This window comes from Rhododendron vialii, chromosome 8a (genome assembly GCF_030253575.1).
Source record: "Rhododendron vialii isolate Sample 1 chromosome 8a, ASM3025357v1".
Classification (NCBI taxonomy): domain Eukaryota; kingdom Viridiplantae; phylum Streptophyta; class Magnoliopsida; order Ericales; family Ericaceae; genus Rhododendron; species Rhododendron vialii.
In genome coordinates this window covers 14,401,634-14,426,624 of record NC_080564.1, presented here as the reverse complement: position 1 = coordinate 14,426,624, position 24,991 = coordinate 14,401,634, and the positions used below count along the sequence as shown (strand labels likewise).

Genomic DNA, 24,991 nt, shown 5'->3' with positions numbered 1-24,991 from the left:
TAAGAAATTACTTCCGTATTTACGAAAAGTGGAGTATCATTTACCAAATATTTCATAAAAATGGTGCAGGGCATTATTCAACACTGTGGCAGGTCGATTTTCACATGCTCCCCTATTAATCATTCATACTTTTTTTTTTGTTTTTTTTACGTAAATTTATAATATTGTCATTGAATATGTGAAGAAGTGTATTGAATAAAAAATAAGATAATAAATTTAAATGAATAAATACAAAAAAAAAAATTAAAGTGTAAGCAATTAAAAGAGAAGTGTGAAAAATCAATTTCCTTCTTTCTTTCTTTTTTCTTTGAAATGAATTCCCTTCTTTATGGGTTACTCCAGGGCAGACATAAGTTCACGCGCCAGGTATTGTCCTGTCCTTTGGCACGTTGGGACAAAACCGCCATTACACGTTTGGTACTTTTTAGGAATTATTATATATATACACTTTTAATCCTTCTTCTTTATTTTACATTTCTCATTACCCTATTTCCCCTTCTTTCCTCTTCAGACAGTGAAAAATTAGGGAGAATTTCTAACAAAAAAAAACCTCCATCTACCGCGTGAAATCAACAAACCCCCTCCATCTACCAATTAAATCAATGTCTCTCCTCCGTTTTTTTTTTAAGTTTCAATTTCTCACATTTTTAGGATGCCGTAAACGAAAAACAGAAAAGGTCCATATTACCCATATAACTATGATTGTAGGTTCAACTATTTACCTAATATTAGTAAACTATGTATCAACCAGTACATCGATCTTCTTCTTCAAATCCATTTCGCTGAGAACATATAATAAAAAAAAACTAATCATTCAGTCATTTAGAGCTCCCAAGCCCTCAAATCCTTCTCGATCAAATAACGAACAGTTGAATCGCGCCCTGTCTCCAACTCATGTAGTACAAGTCACGACCCAAATCCGATGGGTAGAAATTCGTGACATGGCCAGTGATCTAAAAATCACCCCAAGCCTAGATATCACACAACAACAAAAATATTATCATTATTCTTTTTATTCAAAACTGACCGTAAATTAAAAATAAAATATTATATTCATAGCTGTCTAGCGTGCTCACTGATTACAACTTTAAAATTATATAATTGTGGCTCGCACACGCAAACGCCACTCATTAACACATTATTTCCTTATTTAGCCACGACAACTGATATCTTTCACACGTAACAGATAAGCCTTCTTTAACCCTGAATTCCTGAAAATATTTTATGAAACACAAAACCAATTCAGTAAGTTACGATATACTAAAGCCACATAAAAAAACTTGGGATTAAGTAGGATAAAAACATAGCATAATAATCCATCAACTTGCAAAATTATAAGAGATAGAACAATCATATTTCAGTTGCAATCACCACAAGTGAGACAAAGAGAGATATATCAATCATCATCATATTATCATCTTAACCATCATAGTTTCACCTTGACCATCATCTTGGCCATCATCTAGGGCGGTAATCCGGTAGCCCGGGGAGCGACCCTAGCAAAACAATGGAATTGATATCAATCCAATGGATACCCGGTCGTATCCTTTTCACAATTCATAGGCGCCAATTCAAACATAGCTCGTCAGAGCTCTTCGCCCAGATGTTACACCAATATCAATTAAACTTCATTTTAAGAAAATCAATCCAATGTCTTTTTATAAAAATCTTTTTCTTTTCACAATTATACTTATATAATTTCTTTTTATTCAACATAAAATTTAATAAAACAATCACAAAACAATTTTTAGAAAAATAATATGTACCCAGAGTATATTCGTAACTCACCTCGTTCGAGAAGCACAATTACCATGCGAAAATCTACATATTTATTCCGGAACGTCTTGTTTTAAATTTATTTTTCCTTCTCCTCCTTTCTTATTTTCTCTCTTCTTCTTTTTCTTCTTCTTCTTCTTCTTCTTCTTCTTCTCTCTCTCTCTCTCTCTCTCTCTCTCTCTCTCTCTCTCTCTCTCTCTCTCCTTTAACTAAGTGCCATGTGTGTAGTGTGTGTAGGTGTGGTGTGTGGAGGAGAAGGGAGGGGAGGCCTATTTATACTAATGGAAGAAGAATTTAGATCAAATCTAGAAAATCAAATCAAATCATGATTTATAATCTTATGTAATCTAATAATATCTTATATAATCTAATAATATCTAACAAAATCTATATAATATCTAATAAAATCCAATATTATCTAACAAAATCTAACCATATCTAACATTATCTTTCACAAAATCTAACCATATCTTCTAGAATTATCTAATATAATCTAATCAAATCAAATAATATCTAAATCAAATCTTACATAATCTAAGAAAATCCAACTATATGTAATAATATCTAATCAAATCTTAGGGAATCTAATAAAATCCAAGTGTATCTATATCAAATCTTTGTGAATCCAATAAAATCCACAAAATCTAGGGAATTTAATCCGATTCTTTCCGGATTATTCTTTTCGCCTTGTAGTGACTAGTGCCTTATTCCTGTACCCCGATGTTGTTTAAAAAGTTATGGCGATATCTGTAAAGTCTTATAAAAATTGATAGTTACATCGAAAAATACTCTACTTTTATAAATCTTAAGTCACAAATTAATATATTCTCTAAATCTTAACTGTAAGTGACCCGTTAAATGTTAGTTCAATTGGAGGGTGTCGGGGAGGTGTTATGTTCGGGGAAACAGAGATAGAGAGTTAAGAAAATCAGTGTGATTGCTCGGCCTTTGTTCTTAAAGAAGTATTCAAAATTTATCATAAGTTAGGATATTTATTCCGAGAATGACTAGGGTGACAAAATTACAAGAAAATTTTTGAAGGTTTAAATTGAGTTATCACAGTACAATAGCTTCTTCTTTGTCGGAGTGGTTCCACATGTCGACGAAGATGTGGTTAGGGTCTTTCAAGAAGCGACAACAGTTGGGTGCCGAGGTTGGAGTTGGGGCGCCACTGGATGTAATGACTGGAATTTTCACTTCAATTTTTTTTAAAACATTTTATTATGATTCTTTTACTAAAAATCATTTTATCATTTATTAAAGTGATTGTATTATAATTTAACTCTAGAAGCTAGCCATTAAAAACCCTTTGATATCATAGGATTTTTATTTTTATTCTTTTCACATCTTAAACATTGATATCGTTATACCCAACTATTATAGAACCACAACCTTTGGTCCGTGATCCTAAAAATCTAGGATAAGATTTCATTGGATTTTATTAGATATGATTTGATTAGATTGGATTAGATTAGGATAAGATTTGAGTGAATTTTATTAGATATTATTTAGATTTTGTTAGATATTATATAGATTTTATTGGATATTATATAAGATATTGTTAGATATATTAAGATTTGATTTTATTAGATACTATAAAGATTTTGTAGATTTTATTGGATAATATAAGATTTTATAAGATTTGATTAGATATTATTAGATATAATAGGATTTTCTTAGATTTGATTTAGATATTATTAGATTTTATAAGATATGGTTATGATTATATAAGATATGATTAGATTTGGTTTGATCTAGATATAATTTAGAATCTTTTTTGTACTAGCATAAATAGGCTTCACTCCTCCCCTCCCCTCCCCTCCCCACACCACACCTCACTTCCTCACTTCTCATTTCAATTGTTAGCTTAGAGAGAATAGAAGGGGAGAAAGAGAAAGAGGGAAAGAAAAAGAAAACTATTCTCTTTATAGTCTTCGATCAAGCCGAAACGACGTTACTCCATCCGCATTTTCACCCGACGTACTCCATAGCCGCTCTATCGCCAAGAAGAACGGTAGAAACCTTCTATCTACTCACCTAAGTATAATGTGGATGTGCTATATGTTTAACTATTTATATATTATTTTTAGGATATCACAAGATTAAATTGTTTAAATTGAAAAGTTGATTTTATCGTTGTAAACCTTAATTAACTGCATGTTTGTTGATAAGTTGTGATGTTATAATTTTCAATGTTATTGAAAATAGAGATGCATGAAATTAGTGATTTATTATTATCGAACGATTGTAGCAAGCTTTGAAAGAATAATGTGAACGCGAGAAAATGATGCATGATTACGAGACACGAGAAATGAGAAGTGGAATACAAAAAATAAAAAGAAAATGAAATGTGAAAGATTAATAATTGTGTGAGCATGAGAACCCGATGGAATCTGAAAGAATGGTTAGCGGAATCATGGCTCGGGTGTGCGTGTGTATGAGCATGAGAACCCGATGGAATCTGAAAGAATGGTTAGCGGAATCATGGCTCGGGTGTGTATGTGTGTGAGCATGAGAACCCGATGGAATCTGAAAGATGGTTAGCTGAATCATGGCTCAGGTGTGTGTGTGTGAGCCTGAGAGCCCGATGGAATCTGAAAGATGGTTAGGGGAATCAGTGCTTTTGGGTAGCAAAATCTAAACTTAGCCTGGGAATCCGGTAGGTATTGAAAGATGGTCAACTGAACCAGTGCTCAAGAAAATAAAATGGAAAGTGGAATCGATACTTGAAAAATGATGACACGGTTTACAATACGCTACGATAACTCTGAAAGACACCGACACATTTGATTATTTTTGTGATGCTAAATTTTTTTTTAGAAATGATAAATTGTTATATATTATTTTTGTTAATGTATGGGACATAGGGTAGGAGTTAGCTATTGGGCTTTTGCTCACGGTGTTACTTTTGTGACCCTGACATCTTATGCTAGAGTTTAGAGACAAACAGGGGGATTTTATAATTTGGAAGAGTTTGGTGCTGAGCAGAATAATGCAGAAGAAGACGGTCGTCCAGAGAAGTGAAAGTTACCTTAGTACCCCTCCCTCATCTATTTAAATAAGTATAACACGAATTTGAGAATAATTTGGCTTGTAATGACATTATATTTCGTTTTATTAAGTGTTGAAAAATTTATTAAATTAACGTTCCCTAGAATCGGGGCGTTACACTGGATGCCCAGGCCGACGGCGAGGGGGTGGCGGGTGTTGCGGTGGAGAGTGGTGCACAGCCATTGGCAGACAATTTTGGGGGAGGCAGTGGCGGGCGTTGCGGTGGTAGTTGATGGTGAACCTGAGGTGGTTTTTTGAGACCAAGTAGTCTTCGGTAATGGAGATTGCCATCGTTGATGATGAGTAAGAGAGAGTGCGAGAGGAGGTTTCTAGACGAAGAAGTGAAATGTAGAATTTGTTACCCAAAAAACAAAAAAATGGGGGAGAGGGGCATTTAAGGGATATTCTGATAGAGATGGTTTTCCCATTAGTTTTTGTAACAACATCAAAAAAATGTGGGACATTGAAACTCCAAAAAAGATGGAGGAGGGACATTGATTCAATTGGTGGATGGAGGGGGTTATTGATTTCGCATGGTAGATGGAGGGTTTTTTTTTGAAATTCTCCATGAAATAAAGCAAAAAGAAAAAAAATCCATCAGGCTTGGAATAGATGTTTGTGGCACATGGTTTGGTGGAAAACATATTAATTATTTGTTTTTGTGAAAATGGTGGAAACATATTAATCATTTGTTATTGTGAAATAAATTTTTAATACAATAGTAATTCGAGCCAAGAGACATTTAGCCCAATAACATAAGGCGTGCACTTAAATGCGAGAAGAAAGGACGCCAGAAATGCAACGTTTCTTATTAATTTTGATTTGATAAAAAAATACAGGTCAAAGACACAGGTCAATAGAAAATATTCTGGTATATCTATATGATTATCTTAAATTATCTTAAGTGAATTGATTAAACGGAGGATCAAATTGGTTTGTTTTCAGCAGAGTTTAGGCCCAACTAAACATCGACAAATCGCTAACCCAACGGAAACAAAAGAACCCCCCCCACAGGCCACCTCTCTCGGAACTGAACAGACGACGAAGAATACTCCTGCGGCCCTACATGCATTCATTCCACTGTGATTTCCGAAGCTCCTTGAACAAATCAAATCACCAGTGGTTCTTTTCCAATTGGCAAAATTCGCCGCGTAGCCAGATGTACACACATCTCCAAACCCTAAAATGCGGACACCACTGACGGAGATCGCATCACCAACCTCTAACCCTACCCACCATCATAATCATCATCACCTGCTGCTATGGCGAAACATCCGGCGGGATGGGGGGTGGCCCTCCTTCACAACAAGCGCTGGCTCTTGCCCCTCCTCGTCGCCCTCTCCGTCTCCACCGCCCTCGCCTTCATTCTTAGGGCCGCGTTCGACTCTTCCTGCGATCGGCACCACTTCGAGGTCCCGAAGACGCGGTTTCACCCGGCGACCAGAACCGCAGCTGGAGCGGCGGCTCCGAGTCCGCTCGGTTTCATGAAGTCTAAGCACGTTCTACTCGTTTCTCACGAGCTCTCGCTTTCTGGTATTCTCTTTTTGCTCTCACACTCACTCCACGTTTTCAAATTAGACTTGATTTTTTGAATCGCAAATTAGGAGCGGGACCATCCAGAAATTTAGTTCAGGGCGACGACACAAACGTAAAGAGAACTTTTTGGTTGGAGATTGATATCTTTTTTCTTTTCGTTTTTTGTCAATTGATAGGGGATATCTTTATGTAAAAGTATAAACTCTGCCGGACACTACGTCAATTGTGAAAGTCCATGAGATAACCAAGCCTAACAACTTCAATACAAGAAATAAGTCCATCATAGGTAAGAAACACAAGAAAGAAAGGAATAGCCCATCTAAGGGAGAACACTCACATGCAGGTAAGAAGATTCGAACTCCTAATCTCCTAATGAGATGCAAGAGTCTAACTGAGCTAGCTCCGGACCCCAATTTGCTAATGTTGATAATAGCTCCAGCCCCCAATTTGCTAATGTTGATAATATACTGGGCCTATGATACAAACTCATGGGTAGAACTCACCCTTGGAAATCAGCTTACAAGGGGAGGGTGCCCAAGAGCTTATATACATTATGCCAAGCCCATGCTTAGGCGATGTGGGACTTTAGGATCGTAACAACCTAGTTTATTTTGTTTTCTACTTACTCCAAAAATTTAGTTGATTTTTGATTTACTTTTGGCTTCGTGCGTGTTGACAACATTAATGAAAAATCGAATTATATGTAAAGAGATACAAATTTTAGTACATTTTTTAAAATCGGTGGTTGAACCCCCTCATTATACGCTAGAGCTGCCCTTGACGCAAGTATATACATATATATTGAGTTTATCAGATTTTTGTGGTTGTAAGGGCTGATTTATGTAAATTTAGCTGATAAATGTGGTTGTGTGATCGGAGTGCTATTAGCTATGATCTTTGCTTATCATGTAAGTTGTTTTCATGTAGTTAGTCCTATGAGCTGGAACTTTATGCAACTCTCCTTGAAATCTTTTTACCTCCGAGTGTTTTAAATTGTGTATTTTTATGGTTAGAAATCGTAGTATATTTTCGTAGAATAGATTATTCATTGGTAGAATGAGGAGAATTAAAGGATGAAGGGCCCACAGGGATTTGTTTGGGAACTGAATCATAGACTGATATCCGAGAAGAAGGCAGGCCTTTGGGAACTAGTCTCTCAGGGATTTTCTGGTCCTTTTGTATGAGTTGGCTCCTTCATGTCTGTTTAGGGGTTTTTATACAACACCGAGTTTTGCAGCTGATGTATTAGCTCTTTATGCGGTAAATGCGTTTCTGCTTTGTAGAGATTAATGCCTTGTTTGGATGGTATTTTGGAAAAAAAATTCCAACTCAAAAAAACACTCATTTCCCCTACTTCCAATCATTACTCTCATTTCTCTCTTCTCTCTCCAATCATTATTCTTATTTCTCTCTCTATCTCTCTCCACTCATTACCCCTATCTCCAATTATTACCCTAATTTTTTTCTCCACTCATTACCCAAAAATCAAACTCAAAAATTTTCAAAACACCATCCAAACAAGGCATAAGAAAGTGATGTGCTCAGCCGGCTGACGAAAGTTATATCATACAAAATTAATATATAGAGTCAGCCAATGACCATTTGTGAATGGAATAGTGACATCCGTAACTACAAGAATTATGCTCATGAAGTTTTTTTTTTGACAACGTGGTCTCAAGGAAACAAATAACGAGATCCCAGGTGTCGAAGGATTGGAAGCTCCTATTTTTGGATTATGGTTTTGGGAGTTAGGGATCCTGTTCTAACGTAAGTGGTTCACTTGTGGATTCAATTTAACTCGAGCCATAAATGAGAACAGGACAAAATAGGAATGCCATGTTTGCTGTATGACTATTCATTGGTAGATTGGAAATAATTAGAGGAATAAGGGCTCACAACGATTGTTGGGGAACTCACAGATTTGTAGGACGGTTAGGGGAGAGGAGGGATTTGAACCCCCGACATGTACTTCATAGCCATGTGCTCTAAACCCCCGACACTGTAGTTCGTAGCTTGTTTGGGTCACAATCGCACCAAGGATTTAAGTTGAATGTTTTTCATCTGGTTTTCCTTCAGAATAAATCATATCGATATGCCTTAGGATCAGATAGATACAAAATACTCATGTAAACTAGGTTGGATATTGGCTTGCCTTATATTTTGTACCAATTCTAATTCAGGGAAGAACATTTTGGTTTAGAAGCTTGGATTTCTCCTAATTGTCATTGTTGAGTAAAATGTTGAAGTAATGCAACCAATCAGTACTTCATATAGTAACAATTAAGACATGATTTTTTCCTTGTTTGATCTTAAACCCGAATATGTAGATATTACGTGGCTATCAAAGAAAGAATCCAATTGTTGCCCGCACATTTCTTCTGTCCCTCCTCTCTTTAAGTTGCTTTTTAGAACACTTTTTCCTTTCTTTATAGGGCGCTTTTGGTCCTATTGCAGGTCAATATTTCCTGCTAAAAATTTCGTCGTTGAATAATTTCTTCAGGTGGGCCATTGTTGCTGATGGAGTTAGCATTTCTATTAAGAGGTGTTGGTGCTGAAGTTTGTTGGATTACAAACCAGAAACCTTCAGAAAGAGATGAGGTGGTACACAGTTTGGAACATAAGATGTTGGGCAGAGGAGTACAGGTCATACACACTGCTTTTAGCTTCTCTGACTGCTTATAATTTGAGGTTTTGGTGTTTGCATCGTCATTCACTTACCATGAATGTGTTGGAAGTTTCTTTATTGGGTATTATTATTGTTCTCTGTTTTTATTTTAAAATCTTATCGACAAACATTAGCTTGAGAACTCCAATCGTCATAAGATGCTGACTGAAGCTTGCATAGTTTCATTAGTTGCTATCCTGTGTATTAAGAGTTGAATAGTTACATAAGTTGTGGTTTTCCTGTGTATTCAGAGTTGAGGTACTGATAGATACGAAATGAATAGGCCATTGTTTATAGTGAATTTTTCTCTGAATGATTGTCTCTCAATTAGGAATTCTGGAAAATTAGATAAGCATGGTTGGCGCCATACCTTTCTTACTGTACCTAGCAGTGTCATTATGTAACATCACAGTCTTGGGAATCTGTGATGCCGTGCTGGTGTTTTGTGTTGCAGTTTGATTTGTGTTTCTTATGGTTCCTTTTTTCTTTTTATCTACTTTTCCTATCTAGGGGGCAAGGAATAAGAATTGGGTTGCGCCATATGTATGAAAGAGAGTACATTAATGATGTATTTGGTGAATCAAATACCATCGTGAGCTAATAAAGCTGTCTGATTAGCTGATAATATTAGTATTAATTAAGAATTTTTTGAAAGATCCCTGTGAAAAGTTTCATTAACTACTCATTCATATCAAGTAGACCCTGCTGTTGTGATAATTAATTAATTATTAATTCATGAGTTGTAGGGAGGGGTTTCTGGATAGGGTATACTCCTTTTGTTTACAACTTTATCAAAGACTCAGTGACTTGGGAAGTCCCGAGACCAGGATCAAGCTACAACCTGTGGATCATAATCACAAGGATTATTGGAAAACCTCCGATTGTCAAGCACAAAAATGCACGTTTAACTTTTATGGTAGCTATTTTATTGCAAATGAAGTGTTTTTTTTTTTTTTGTTGTCCACCTCACGACACCCCAGGGACAGTTTGGGATATGCAACGTGTCATGTCCATTAAATTCAGTTAGTTTTAAACAGGGTACACACTGAGAGGCAAGAACTCTCGTGTCTCAATTTGACACGGATGAAAACATGACACGGATCAATTCATAATATTGAAAAGCTTATATCAGGGGTATGATATTCCAAAAATATGAGGAAAAAACTACAAACATAAGAGCTATCAGCCTATCACCAAATAAAACCCTCGTTCAATTTGTAATATTTTAAAAGGAAACAATAAGAATTGTTAAGATACTATTGGTTTTGGTTATTTCCAGATCGAATGTTTATCTGAATAATAACTTATGGTGTATCCTAATGTGTATGCAAAATATTTGGCGTGTCGCCGTGTCCCTTGTCGTGTCCGTGTCCCCATTTGCTTAGAATTGTCGTGTCCTGTATCAATGTCCGTGTCCGTGTCCATTTCCGTATTTGTGCTTCTTAGGTTGGACTAATTGGTATCCATCTCAAGGATACAGAGAGCTGTCAAAAGATTCAAAGTGGTTTGTACATTTGTTTATTTCCTTGGACAAATGGTGTATACTTGGTTCCTTTGGGGCATATTATGCATAATATCCAAGAATTTGGTATAGTTAAAGGTACCTTCGAATTTAGAAAAATGTTTGCCAATAATGTCAAACAAAATACATGAACTTTCGAAAACCCATACCGTTTTCCGAGTGTGACTGTGCTTTCTTCATTTAGAATCTATTTGGATGGTCTCTACATGTACTCCTGTAATTATGGTGCTCGTGGTCTTGGAAGAAGCCATTATGTCTGTGATCTAAAATTTTGAAGCAGAAGTCTAAGATGAATTTCATTGCAACTATATCCTAGTAGGTAGTACCAGCTGTTGGCGTAGGTTGCATTTCCCCCATAAAGAGACTCCAATTCGCGTCATCTTAAGTTACCTATCAAAAGAATTCCTTCTATGGCTGCTATACTGTAGCCTGTGTTGCATTTTCATGCGGATTATGGTGAACAAACTTGTTTCTCTTGGAACTGTTTGATCCTGCTGTGTCGCTTTTTCACCAAGTTTCTGACTATGGTTTTCCTCTAATTGTTAGGTCCTTTCTGCAAAAGGTCAAGAAGCTGTAGATAGAGCTCTAAAAGCAGATTTGGTTGTTTTGAACACTGCCGTTGCTGGGAAGTGGCTGGATGCTGTTCTCAAGGAAAATGTTCCCCGAGTTATCCCGAAGGTGTTGTGGTGGATTCATGAAATGCGAGGTCATTATTTCAAAATGGAGTACCTTAAGCACCTCCCTATGGTTGCTGGTGCTATGATCGATTCACATGTAACAGCAGAATACTGGAAGAACAGGACTCAAGAGCGGTTGAAGTATGCCTCCAATATATTTGTTGCTTTCTGTGTGAGGGCTACACATGGTTGTGGATACTTTGGTGGAGAAGGGTTTGCTTAGGAATCTCCACCTGATATGAGCAAAACATGATCATATATGTGGCTTAGTTCATCTTTCACTTGTTTTGGTAGATTTTTGGTTTGATCAATGGTGATTATCCTTTCTCTGTAGGATTAAAATGCCTCAGACTTATGTTGTTCACCTCGGCAATAGCAAGGAACTAATGGATGTTGCTGAAGATAATGTAGCAAAAAGGGTTTTGCGCGAGCACGTTCGGGAGTCTCTTGGAGTAACTAATGAAGATATAGTGTTTGCTCTCATAAACAGTATGCCTTTACCTGTTGAGAATGCCTTTATCAATTTGTCTCCGCTTGCTGTAGATTTGCGCGTTAGTAGAAATCTGTTACCTGCATTGACAGATCCAGTTACTCCATTTAGTTAAATGTTCAAATGCTATTGGTTTAATAATATGTCAGTTCCTCCAAAAGGATCCTAAACATTTATATGTTTATGCAGGCTGCTAGCAATTTTCTATCCTAGCTATTAATATCTAGCTATGTATTTGCTAATACTTTTGACATCTATATTTTCTGATCACGATAATGTTATGAACGGCAGGTGTTTCACGTGGAAAAGGCCAAGATTTATTTCTCCGTGCATTTTATGAGAGTCTGCAATTGATCCAAGAACAGAAATTACAGGTGCCATCACTGCATGCAGTTATTGTAGGAAGTGACATCACTGCACAGACCAAGTTTGAGTCAGAACTTCGAGACTTCGTGGCACAGAAGAAAATCCAGAATCGTGTCCATTTTGTAAATAAAACTTTGACAGTAGCCCCTTATTTAGCTGCTATTGATGTCCTTGTTCAGAATTCCCAGGTAGGTTGACTCTCATTTGTTTAATATTGCGTCTTTTCTGTTTCCCTTTATATGAGGCAGTCTTGGGTTTATTGTTCATATGAATGTTTGCTTATTCGTTGATCCGCTGTGTCACTAACGTCCTTTCATACTCTGAAATTTAATGACAATCATTTTCTGATGCTGGTGAAGTTCTCACTGAGGCATGGTTAATATAGGCCTTGACCCTTTGTTACCTCAAATGTGGCTTCCCTACTGTCACTTTCCTCGTTTTGTAGGCTCAAGGAGGGATAGATCATCAGTAAGGAAATACTTGAGCACATATTACCAATGCTAACCTTATGCAAAGTATGGTTTTAGTTTGTACATGTTGTGTAAACAAGAAGCAATTTCACAGCCTAAATGGAGTTTATAAAATTAAAAACCATTTGCTGATGATACTTACACTACTTCTATTGCTTTTTCTCATATTACTTAACATGTCCTGAGAATACCAAGTGCTGAAAAAATTGGATTCTCACGATCAAAGTAGTTGGTGAAGAGATGAATGAATAACAAATTAACAATGATTTCGATACGATGAAAATGATAATGTTCCTAATTGGACATAGTTAGATGGGCTCAGGAAAATCTCTGTTAAGCAAATGTTATTTATGATCTTTGGGAGTTTCTGATGAGGCTCCTAAGGGTCGTTTTGCTCACAAGAAAGATGAAAGAGTGTCTGGATTGAAAATCTTAATGGTCTCTACAGTCTAATCTGAAAGATAAGGTTTCTTAACTGGTATTTTACTCATAACTTGATACTTGGCGCGTGCAACCTACCTCTCTGGGATAATGGTTTATCAAATGATGGCTGTTACAATCCTATATACTGGGATGGTTGAACACTTGTACTTCTGCTGACCCCACTGTCCTAGAGTAGGTGTTATGCGGGAGTTTATTTATTGGACATAGAAATTTTCAGCTTACGGTGTGTAGTTCAGAATGTTCCTGGTTAGGAGGTTGTTCTTTGTAAGAAAAATGTAGGTTGCACATTCTACCGTTGGACAGTTGCTTTTGGTTGGTTAAAACGTGACAAGAATCTGATCTTTGGCATTATGACTCTATTTAATTTTTGCCTCATTTTCTCATTTTGTAGTCTATCTTGGTATTATTCTTGGCTACTTTCTATGGTTTTAATGTTTTTTAGTAGTAGGTTTAGTCCAGGTTAGTTATTTTGGAGATTTCTTGGGGGTGCTAAAATGCAACTTACCATTGATTCTTTTGTCTTTTTCTCGTCTTTCTCTCTATTTAGGCTCGGGGAGAGTGCTTTGGGAGGATAACCATTGAAGCCATGGCATTTCAGCTACCTGTTCTGGTAATTATTGGAGTTTCCTTGTTTATTGCTTTTGTTTTACGGAAAATAGAGTTGTAATTTGTGAAGTTTGTTTTAGTTTTGGTTCTTGGTTGCATGTTTTAAGGGCACAAGATATACATGTGAATATTTATGTTACATCACATGACCGGAATACTTAAGCTTCTGATTTGGTTGATCATTTTTGAGAAAGATCACGGCCAGTAGCGGACGAAAGAATATCATAAATAGGGTGCCAAATATAAATAGGGTATATTATTGTGAAACAAAAAGCCAATTTTAAAGGGGCTAAAGTAAAACTATTGAAGGAGGCAAAGCACCATGTTATAAGGAGAATACCACAAATACATGAGGAAAATAAGGTTAAATGAATGTTTGGGGTGCTGTGGCCCCTGCTCGCACTGGTCACAGTTATAAAGGCACTGCCTGAGCCTTCACTCAATCACCCCGTGAGAGAAAGAGAGACTCTGATACTGCACTCACTTGACCCCATAAAATACCAGCCACTAATAGATCATGGAGTAAACAATCTTATGATGCCTTCCTTCATGTTAGTTTTGAAAACTTAACTCCTCTATTAACTAAGTTGACAAATCACTTCGCCAGTATCTATCATCCAGCGACTACAACTAAGAATACCTAATCAAACCAAACCGGCTCTTAAGTCCCAATCAGTTGGGATGTGCTACATGAACCAGTTATGTTCTGTTGGGGACATCATTTGCCAATATCCAAGAGATTCCATGATATCTGTTGTCTCCATATGTTGATTTTTTCGAATTACAAATCCAAAAACTGTTTCCTTCCACTTGCTGAGTGTATGCAAGGAAACTGCATTTGGATGTGTAGTATTTTCTTCGAAAGAACACAATTTGACTTTGGTTTGATTTTTTCAAGGTTCTGGATAGAATTGATGTTATTGTTGTGGGCTAGTAGGTTGCCCCTTTTTCATCGATTTTTGCAACCTTAATTGTTCTCTTCACTTTTTACTTGTCATATGTATGTTTTGTGTGACGCATGCCAGGGAACATCAGCGGGAGGCACTACAGAGATTGTAGTGAACGGATCCACAGGTTTGCTGCATCCAATTGGGAAAGAAGGCGTTACTCCTCTTGCAAAAAACATTGTCAAACTCGCCACTCATGTGGAGAGAAGGCTTACAATGGGAAAGAGGGGTTATGAGAGGGTGAAGTCGATGTTCCTAGAACGCCACATGGCACATAGAATTGATGCTGTTCTTAAGGAAGTTCTGCGAAAGGCAAAGAACCAACATTCTTAGACACCTCCCGACCCTTTCACTAACAAGCAGAGACTTTCTATTACCAGCCAGCCATGCATTGTTTCTCTCAGCAGAATATTACTATGTGATATATGGTTGGCCAGTTATTATGAAAAGAAAGCTCGGCTGGTAGAGCTTGAAGTTATGCCTATACCACCAAAACCACTGACTTTTTCAACTCTTTTGGAAGAGCTGGACATGTAAATAGGAAAACAATATCCTAGTTGCTAGTGTATAAGCTTTGATGTTATCAACGAGTTATTAGAAGCTTCTTTTTGTGTATTTGTGGTAAGGTGGTGCGGGTTTTTATAGCAGAGTAAGGAGTAGATGAAAGACTATATTATTTAGGTGGTATCATAGAGTTCGAAATTGTGACGCCATGATATGTAGGCATGGAGCGAGTTTTGGGACCTTTTTTTATAAAGAGAATGTGTATACTGGAAAATGATTAATGTTGGGAACAACTTCTAGCAGTTTGTTCTACCAGAGTTAATTTGAATCTTTACTTTGTAGAATCCGTCAGAGTCCAGAATCCAGTCGCGCACTTTTTCTTGAATGTGGTGATATCTTGCCTTCTTTCACTGTGATTTGTTGAAAACCTGACTCATTTTATGAGCTGATCAACTCATAAAAAGGGCTTCTTGGTGAATGAGACTTCCGCTACTGTAGAGCTTGCAGAAAGATTGGATGTCCACATAAGAAATCATCCTTTCTTTTTGATAAGCATGATAATGGACAAGTTCCAGCACTATGCTGGTTTACAGAAAATCCATCGTTTCTTTTTTATAAACGTGATCTGGAGATGGTTCCAGCGCTATGTTAAGCTGGTTCACACAAAATTAAAGAAAACCGTCGTTCCTATTTGATAAACGTGATCTCGGGCAAGTTATGTTAAGCAGGTTCACACAAAATTCTTCCTCTTTAATATCTTTTCCCTATCTTTGAAATTGTTTTGGCGAGTGGTGGTTCTGCAGTGTCCTGTAGCAATCTCATGAAGTTGAATGGTAAATCCGGCTGCTGTCATTGGATTGAAATTATTAGGCCGACAGGCCCAACAGTCTGTGAGCACAGAATTTTGAACGACTGGGTGGGCAAGATTGGTTAGTTTTGGGAATCATTAGTTTTGGGAATCAAGTATATACACTATCAATTTTAAAGAACACCAAACTGATTCTCTCCCTTTCCATAGAAGAGTAGAAAAATAGAATATAGGATTTTTAATTTGGAACGACGACCATGATAAGGGTAACCATGGGGAAAAAGGTTAGCTTCAATAAATAAAAATAAATAAATGTTAACTAAAGCCCATTGGACTTTGTATAATAGCAAAAAAAAGCATTAATATTTGCAAAAAATGCGTCATCAATCAATTAATTAATTCATACTCTATGCAAATGTATTTGTGCCTCCCAAAACAAACCCCCATCCCTAATTTTATTATTATTATCTTTTGTTTAAATTTTAAAGTTTGAAAACAGAGAGAGAGGACGTGCGAGGGGATGGGAGAGAAAGCGTGGAGAGAAGGTGAGAGAAAGGGGAGACAGATTTTAGGGGAATTGAGAAAAAATTATCCAAAGTCCTAATGACATTTTTACACAATCACCCAACTCATCTCTCAACCACACGTTTGTGTGATTTTCACTTCAAAGTGTTAAGTCCGCACAAATAATTTTCTCTTGTTTCATACATTGAACGGGTACAACGCTTTTAGATATTTGTCAAAATGCATTTATACGTGTGAAAGCTGTATTGGAATTTCAAGTTCTAAGGGGGTGTTTGGGAAGCCTCCTGTCCCGATTGTTTCTTCTTTTCCGTACGCTACTCCCTCCCTCCATCCCTCCCTCTCTTGTCTCTCTCTCCATAACTCTCTCTCTCTCTCCTGGAGCTGCGGCGGCTGCGGCGCCTTCTTCTCCCCGGCATCTCAGCGTTACAGCAATCGGAAGAAACGCAAACGACTTGATCGTCAGGAAATGACGATTCGGATACCGACGGCGACGGCGACAAAATTACTACTGCGAACCAATAGATAAGGCAAATCTGCAGTTTAAGTGTCAAATCCTAAAACCTTACAGCTAACCCAGTGAATGCCGAGAGAAATTGGTGCTCCCTAAGTATATTAACTCATCAATATACTTAGGGAGGTGAGTTCTGAACTACCTTTCGTCTGGCGAAATGGGGTTCGGAGAGATTTCAGGACGGGTCGGAGTGCCGGTGGAGCTCGGTGGTGGGAGGTGATTTCGGCCGGAGAGTGTTCGGTGGAGGAGGATGGAGGTGGTGACGCTGATCGGCGGTGGTGCGGACCGGAGGTTGTGCCGGCTGCGTCCTCTCTCTCTCCTCTGCCGTGTGATGCTGGGAAACAGAAAAGAAAATGGGAGAAGGGGATATAAGAGTGGGTTTGCATGGGGTAATGACCCATGGACAATATAGTGTTGTCATTGGGAGTGAATCAAGGAGAAATTTGTGAGATTATGGTACTCCCTCCATCTGCCGAAATAAAAATAAATGGGGAAAGGTTGGGTTTGGTCCGAACATGTTTCTACCAAAGTACCAAACATCTGTGTTTTCAGTTTTTACTGTTTTCAAAAAATTATTACCAAAAATGTTTTTTGTTTTTGTTTTCATGAAAACATAAATCTGTTTCTATTTTTAGTTTCTTAAAAATAAAAATTTAAAAATCAAAAAGGTTACCAAACGCATCCTAACTGTTTTGTCTTTTTGTGTGAATTATTTCATCTCCTATGGGTTTATGTCAGTCAGATTCAAAACAAGGGCGGCTGCAGAATTGTTGATGTTGACAGATCGATGAATTTTTGTTGTTCAAGTCAACTCAAACTATTCCAGTGATGGTTATAAAGGGTTACTAGAACTAGAGGTATACCGCGACGGGGAACTTTTTTGTATATTAGGGATATTAAGGGTGGTGGTATTCCTTTTGTTTCGTTTTAAAATTTTCGGCCATTTTCGGATTACACTTGGATGATCGGCTCCGTTCATGTTGTAGAGTTCGGCAAGAAACTTAATCATGCAAAAAATTATATTCATCAGATTTTAGTAGATATATGATCGACACACGTGAAAATTGGGAAAAAAACAAAACTGGGCGTGACAGCTTTTGATGAACCGTTGTATAGCACGGTTTAGTGGGAAGTGGGAACGGTCCATAACTTTTTTCTGTACTGGGCCTGGTCTATTCGGTTTTTTCTTTAGAAACCGTTGCTAGAACCCCAAAAATTTTTAAATTTATTTAGGCGGGCCACAATCCTCTTTTTTTGTTTCCCCCAGAACAAACGCGCTTCCATTGCCATGAATCTGCGCCTCTCTCTCTCTCTCTCTCTCTCTCTCTCTCTCCCCTCGGAGATGAATCGATTTCATTCCGCCCTTCTTCATCATACGTTCCCACGGGTTCTCATCCTCCCGTTAGCCATCGTAATCAGTTATCATCACACATACCCATTCATTGGTGTTGGAATCGATTGCAGCTCTCCACGACTCGTTAATCTTTACCCCATGCCCACAAACGAAGAAAGACTCCTTCCTCTCTTTCAACGTTGGCCAAGTTCGAGTCGCCCCATGGCCACGCCGCGAGAACATTCGACTCACTGAGTCCGAGAAGATCGAAGGCACTAGTAGCTGGGAGACCCTCGAATGGACCAAGATCGAGGTTATACATATTTCTGTATATATACATATATTTTTCTAGGGTTTATTTGTTCAATGATCGTAACCCTCAACCCTAACTGAATTCGTTTCCTTTTTTCTCTGTGATTCATAGCCGGCTCAGAGGTCTGTTCCCGAAAGGTTGCTAGGGTTTTTGCTTGAAGCGGAACAGGTCATAGTAGAGGTATGTATTTATACACGTACTCTTCAAGAATGCTATCATTATTCGATTATTGTGCGTAATTGGTAAGAATCCTGGTTCACTTTTAGGTAAATCGTGAATGATTTTAGTGCATACTGAAGATTATAAACAGTAGTGAGCTAATCTTGAAGTTCCAATATGTTTCTTTCGTGCGGAAAATAATTGTTGACGTGCGGTAATTCGACTAGACCTCTGTAATTTCTCCCCACTTTCTGGTTTAAACTTTAGGGAAGTTTAAGAATGATTGCGAAGATCACGAGGGGAAAAAAAAAAAGATCACAGGCTTTTCCCCCCTTCGGAATCAGAGGAGTTGTTCGGTGAATTTTACAAGTTCTTTGACTTTCTAAATTTCTTGAATAGATTTAGGCCATTTGGTTTGTATAGTTTAGTGGAAACACCTACTAATTTTGGTGGTAAGCAGCTTTCTCCAACGTAGTGTGGTGATTAGGAGGAAATAGTTCGAGTCTCTTGGGTAATTTTTGAGGAGACTCATTGCTATTAATCTCTGGCCGCCTACTTATTTGGAGTATAACCTCGGTGGGGCGGGGTCGGCTATGGCTCAATCCCATCTTGAGGAGTGTCTCCATTAATGCTATTTGTTTCAATGTTTTAGATGCAAACTTTTGAATCCTTCTTGGAATATGTGGTAAAATTATTGCATATCCTTGAATGGTATCTTTCCGTGTATTAAAGTTTCTAAAGATCCCTCAGTCTTTCTAGAATAGTTCAGTTCAATAACAGGGTATTTGGTTTTGGCTAGACTTAGAATTACCATTTCTTGCAGATATGTAAAGCATGATAATGCCATATACAAAGAATAATTAGGTCAACAAAAGAGTAATTGCAGACATGAATTACCAAGATTTGTTAACTTACGATACGCATCATGAGATGAAAATGGGCATATTGTTTTCAGGTGCATGTGAATTTGATATGCATTGAATTTGTAGTGTCTGAATATTTCTTGTATGGTAAATCATAACTGCTCTTTCTCTTGCTTTGGATGAAACTCTTCTTTTGTGTGATATTATCACTTTCGGATACAATCTTCCCTTACATACGGTTTCCTTGACAGAGTTTAGACCAGTTTGATTGTATACTTTACCCCTGCACGTTCTTCTCTAATGTGTAGATTTATGAGTTTTTTTATCATTTGATTTGACCAATATGATCTACCTACATGGTTCAAAAGGGGGGGGGGGGGGGGGGGGGGCGCGATCAGAAACAGTGCTGTAAAATGATTAGTTTATCTGATTTGAATAGTATACTCAAGGAATCTTAACTGGAATTGTTAGGAATGAAATCGAGCTTGGGTTTTGTTCATACGATCAAGGTGAAGCTAGAAAAGCCATGGAGAAATCAAAGATACCCAAGATACATGGGGCTACCAGTTCCCTTCAACCACATTTTGGATAGCAATTTAATATTTATTATTTTAAGAAAGTTCAAACTTTAGCCTTTTGAAATGAGCACTGTGGCACTGCATTTTTAATTTATTCGACCAAATGTCTACTGAGTACTTGCGAACAAGACTGGTATTATTGTAGATATGACATGACAAGATAATGCAATTAGCTTTACTGAGAGAGGTTACACGTCTGTGCACTCATATATTGTGAAGCCTTTGTATATTACACTCGTACTTATACCTGGGACTTGTCTTTGTTTGGCTTACATCGCCTTTTCGTGTAAACAAATATTAAACTGACTTGCATAACGTTGGAAACATTTATTTGACCTTATTTATGAGTGTTGATCCTGTCATGCTGTTGAGGACTTTCCTCCTTTCCTGGGTATATGCTTTGTTACTGTCCACCTTAGTATATGGCTTACTAGGTTAAGAAACATTCTAACTATTAGCTGTTCATCCGATTTATTTACTTGGTTATGCTACGAGATAAGGCTTGTTGAGTTTCACAAGTTTGGTTTCAGGGATGTGGTGTTGTTCTAGTAAATAAAGATGAGGCAGGTACCTTATTTGTAACCAATTATTGCTATCTCCTTTTTCTGGTAAGGATCTTATTCTTTTTAAACTCTCGCTTAATCTCCTTTTTTGGATCCAATATGGTTGATATCTTCAATATCTTCCTAACGTTTTTGCTTCCTTTTTAAAGAGTGAGGGATCCCGGAACATTATTCCTCTTGGCACCATTCCCTTGGCTACGATCGAGAAGTTCAACAAAATTGTGAGTCTACTTCTGTGTCGAGAGGACAATGAGGGTTCGTGGCCAATCGGTTGGGGAATCAATGTTTTCTCTGAAACCGATCGATAGTGTAAGCTCGTTCCTAAGAGGTACAAAATTTGACTTTGATTCCCTATCATCTTCACGGCTTTAGGATGTGGGTTTATTAATTTTGTTTTCTCGTATTATAAACGATAGAGGGTTTGGGGTATTCGTGGGGGTTTAATGAGTTCAATTAGTTCTTTAATGAGACCATCCCATTCTTTTGGACTCGATAGGTGAGATTAGGATAGTTTAAGGACGAAATAGGTGATTTTGGAAGTTTAAGGACAAAGTAGAAAAATGGATGATACTTTAAGGGATAAAAACATAAAAAAAAAACTCAAAAAAAGAAAAGAAAAGAACAATGAAGCCATGGGTTGCCAAATAAGCCTTGGGGAGCAGCGCCAACAGCGAGGCCCTATATCCATTTCATCTTTCCGTAAGGATGAGCAAACACCGAACCAAAAAGGAAATATGAGCAAATACCCACATCCTAAATCACAGAAAACTAGATAATAAAAAACAGACAACAAAGACATATACATGGGTCCCATAAACCAACATCCTAAAACCCATAAATAAATTATAGAACAAGGAAAAATAAAGCGCAAAAAAAAAAAAAAAAAACCCCACGAATACCCAAAATTAATAAAAAAAAAATAGGAAAAATGAGCGTAGGTAATCGACTAATACAATTTTAGCATGGGGTAGTGGTAGTTTAGTTGCAGTTTCTTGAAATTAATGTATGAATTTTTTTTTGGGTTTGGGCTAGCTTATGTTGTTTTCTTATTGGGCTTATATAGTTGGTTAGGCCAAAGTCTAATGCGTAAGGTACCCTAAGTATTTAAAGTGAATTGAATGAGAGAAGCTGCAGGTTAGAGCCTCGATTTTTCCCATTTAGTTGCCTCTTGTTTTTGCCGAGAACATTGGCTGCATATGCAGTCCACTTGCTTGCTCATTTCTTGATAGATTTCCACTAAACTCAACAATAGATTTAGGGAAAAACCAACACAGTTTTGGAGTGCAAGTACATTGAACTAGGGTTTTATTGTAATATAACGTTTTGGGAGAGGGAGAGAACAATAGCGGCGGTTGAAGTCTCTTGGGAGGTGATCATTTTGGTTTTTTTTGAGGTAATAATTCTTTTCATCCAAGCTATACCCATTTGCGGAATGGACAAACTCTTGAGTTGGACATTGGTGTTTGTCATTATATTTGTGTCTATGAGAGAGAGAGAGTACACGAAGGTGGTGCTTGTGACTGTGCGTGGTGATGTGGTGCTGCGTGCGTGTGGTGATGCAGTGCTGGTGTGCATAATGGAATGGATAAGTTGTGGGTTTGTCGGAGTTAAAACAATAACTTTCCCTCCTAGAACTTTGTTTATATCTTTTATATGGAGGCTAGGAGTTTGGGTGCTATTGGGCTAATAGAAGTTAGGCAATGACAGGTAGATTTTGGATGTGAACTGTGATTTAATATTGGGAGGTAAAGCTTGACGTGTGCGGTCAGGTGTTAAGATTCAGGTGTTGGTAATAGGATTTAGTAATTTAGTGTAGACTCTAAATTGGTATTTATGTGATATTTATTTGTGTATAGGCTAGTTTCTCATTTCGTGATTGAGTGGTTAAGCGTGTATCAGTATTAAAAATAGTATTAAGGAGATAATAGTCATTGGGCTACATAATTGCAGTGACATCATTTTTTCCTGTAGGTTTGGTGGAGAATGTTGCAAGTGGTTTTCTATATTATTGAGATAATCACACATAGTTTATACATACGTTAGTGACTGAATGTAGTTCAATTATGGTGGTATTGAATCTGAAGAAATTGTATTTGCGATAGTACGCTTGGAAATTGATTTAAGAATGTAACTTAGAGGATTGCTTCGATTTCGTATGTAGGATTGGCTAGTTTAATTGTGTGAGGTTGTGCTATAGTTTTGTTATTTATAATGCTCGCTACATCCCGTATACTTTTGAATTGTTACTCTTTGATTGGTCCATCATTTGTATACTTGGTATCTTAGTTGAGACGTGATTATGTTTTGTTAGGAGGGGTCAATAATTATGATTGTCTAATAAAATACTCTTGGAATTGTTGATATTTATTAGGTAATGAATAGTGGTAAGAATGTTCATAATTCGGATGTTACGTCGTTCCAATGAAACCAAACCAAACCAAACCGAGCCTTATGTCCCAGTCACTTGGGGTCGGCTACATGAATCCTTTTTGATGTTACGCTGATCCAATCCGATAAAAAAATAGAAGACTAAATGTTTTAAAGTGACAATAGTTGGTTATTGAAATTGTGGGTTTTTCTAATCGTGGTTGTAGGAGTTTGGTTTTTGGAACTTGACAATTAATGGATAGGTTTTGGCAAGGTTGTGTCAGCTTGATTTGAAAGGCCATGTAATGGGCTATGGCTATAACAGAATGTGAATGTTCGGGCTGGTTTGAGTATATAGAAGGGGATTATAATAATTTGTTGGGTGACATGACACTAAAGTGATAGACTGCACCGGTGGTGATTTGAAAGTTTAATGCAGTACGATTTGTGGAATTATGGAAAGCTTAGGAAAACGAAAATATGTGTGGGTAAACTTATGAGATTGGAGTTGTTATCGTGCCATGCCAGTAAATATGGAGTATTACCGACTTGATGATTAGTAGTTTTGGAGTTCTCAATGCATTTGCGGCTAATTGTTTAAACTCCTACTTTTGGGGATAAATTAGAGATGGGATTTTGAATGACAAGGGAATATTTTAATGCAAGATTCAATGCTGTTAGATTTTGGGTTAGTGCGCATGGAGTCTGTCCATAAGATGAGGGGTGAAATTCAAGGATTTTAGGTGGTGATGTTTATTATGTATTTTCGTAATGGACAAACCCCGGTGTTGGACATTCATGTATGTTATTATATTTGTGTGTGGTTTTGTGTCACAGAGAGAGAGAGAGAGAGAGAGAGAGAGAGAGAGAGAGAGAGACAGAGAGAGTGGTGCTTGTGACTGTGCGTGGTGATGTGGTGCTGCGTGTGCGGTGCTAGTGTGCATAGTGGAATGGATAAGTTGGGGGTTTGTCGGAGTTAAAACAATAACTTTCCCTCTTAAAACTCTGTTTATATCTTTTTATATGGAGGCTAGGAGTTTGGGTGCTATTGGGCTAATAAAAGTAAGGCAATGACAGGTAGATTTTGGATGTGGCTTGTGATTTAGTATTTGTTGGTAAAGCTTTAGGTGTGCGGTCTAGTGTTAAGACTTAGGTGTTTGTAATAGGATTTGGCAATTTAGTCTAGACTCTAGATTGGTATTTGTATGTGATTTATTTGTGTATAAGCTGGTCTCTCTTTCGTGATTGAGTTGCATTGCCATCGGGACCAAGCGGCTGTTTAAGTGTGTATCAGTATAAAAAAAAGTATTACGTAGGTATTAGTCATCGGGCGACACAATTGCAGTGACAACATTTTTTGCCGTAGGTTTTGGATTGGTTATTGGAGGAGAATGTAGCAAGTGGTTACTTTATTATTGGGATAATCACACATAGTTTATGCATACCTTAGTGACTGAATGTAGTTCAATTACGGTGGTATTGAATATGAAGAAATTATATTTGAGATAGTACACTTTGAAATTGATTTAAGAATGTAACTGAGAGGATTGTTTCGATTTCGTACGAAGGATGGGCTAGTTTAATTGTTTGAGGTTGTGCTATAACATTTTTATTTATAATGCTCGCTACATCCCCTATACTGTTGAATTGTTGCTCTTTGATTTGTCGATATTTTGTATACTTGGTATCTTAGTTGAGATGTGGTTATGTTTTGTTAGGAGGGGTCAATAATTATGATTGTCTTTTAAAATACTCTCGGAAGTGTTGATATTTATTGGTTTTTGGAACTTGACAATATATGGATAGATTTTGGCAAGGTTACGTCCGCTTGATTTGAAAGGCCATGTAATGGGCTATGGCTATATCAGAATGTGAGTGTTCGGGCTGGTTTGAGTATATAGAAGGGGATTATAATAA

General features: G+C 37.3%; 1 protein-coding gene and 2 long non-coding RNA genes across 3 annotated transcripts; all 3 read left to right on the top strand.

The window, feature by feature from the left end:
* The first annotated feature begins 5,733 nt into the window (after window positions 1–5,733).
* On the top strand, window positions 5,734–15,398 carry LOC131336150 (uncharacterized). Its single transcript, XM_058371866.1, has 7 exons — window positions 5,734–6,360; window positions 8,864–9,006; window positions 11,097–11,368; window positions 11,562–11,716; window positions 12,009–12,271; window positions 13,545–13,607; window positions 14,629–15,398. Exons 1-7 carry the CDS (start codon window positions 6,090–6,092, stop codon window positions 14,881–14,883), a joined length of 1,422 nt encoding a protein of 473 aa, XP_058227849.1. The 5' UTR covers window positions 5,734–6,089; the 3' UTR covers window positions 14,884–15,398.
* Window positions 15,399–16,772: 1,374 nt separating this feature from the next.
* On the top strand, window positions 16,773–17,405 carry LOC131336149 (uncharacterized). The gene is made up of 2 exons (XR_009202752.1): window positions 16,773–17,024; window positions 17,115–17,405. It is a non-coding gene; the product is annotated as an uncharacterized LOC131336149 (long non-coding RNA).
* Window positions 17,406–18,178: 773 nt separating this feature from the next.
* On the top strand, window positions 18,179–24,560 carry LOC131336147 (uncharacterized). Its single transcript, XR_009202751.1, has 3 exons — window positions 18,179–18,544; window positions 18,656–18,724; window positions 20,675–24,560. It is a non-coding gene; the product is annotated as an uncharacterized LOC131336147 (long non-coding RNA).
* The last annotated feature ends 431 nt before the right edge of the window (window positions 24,561–24,991 follow it).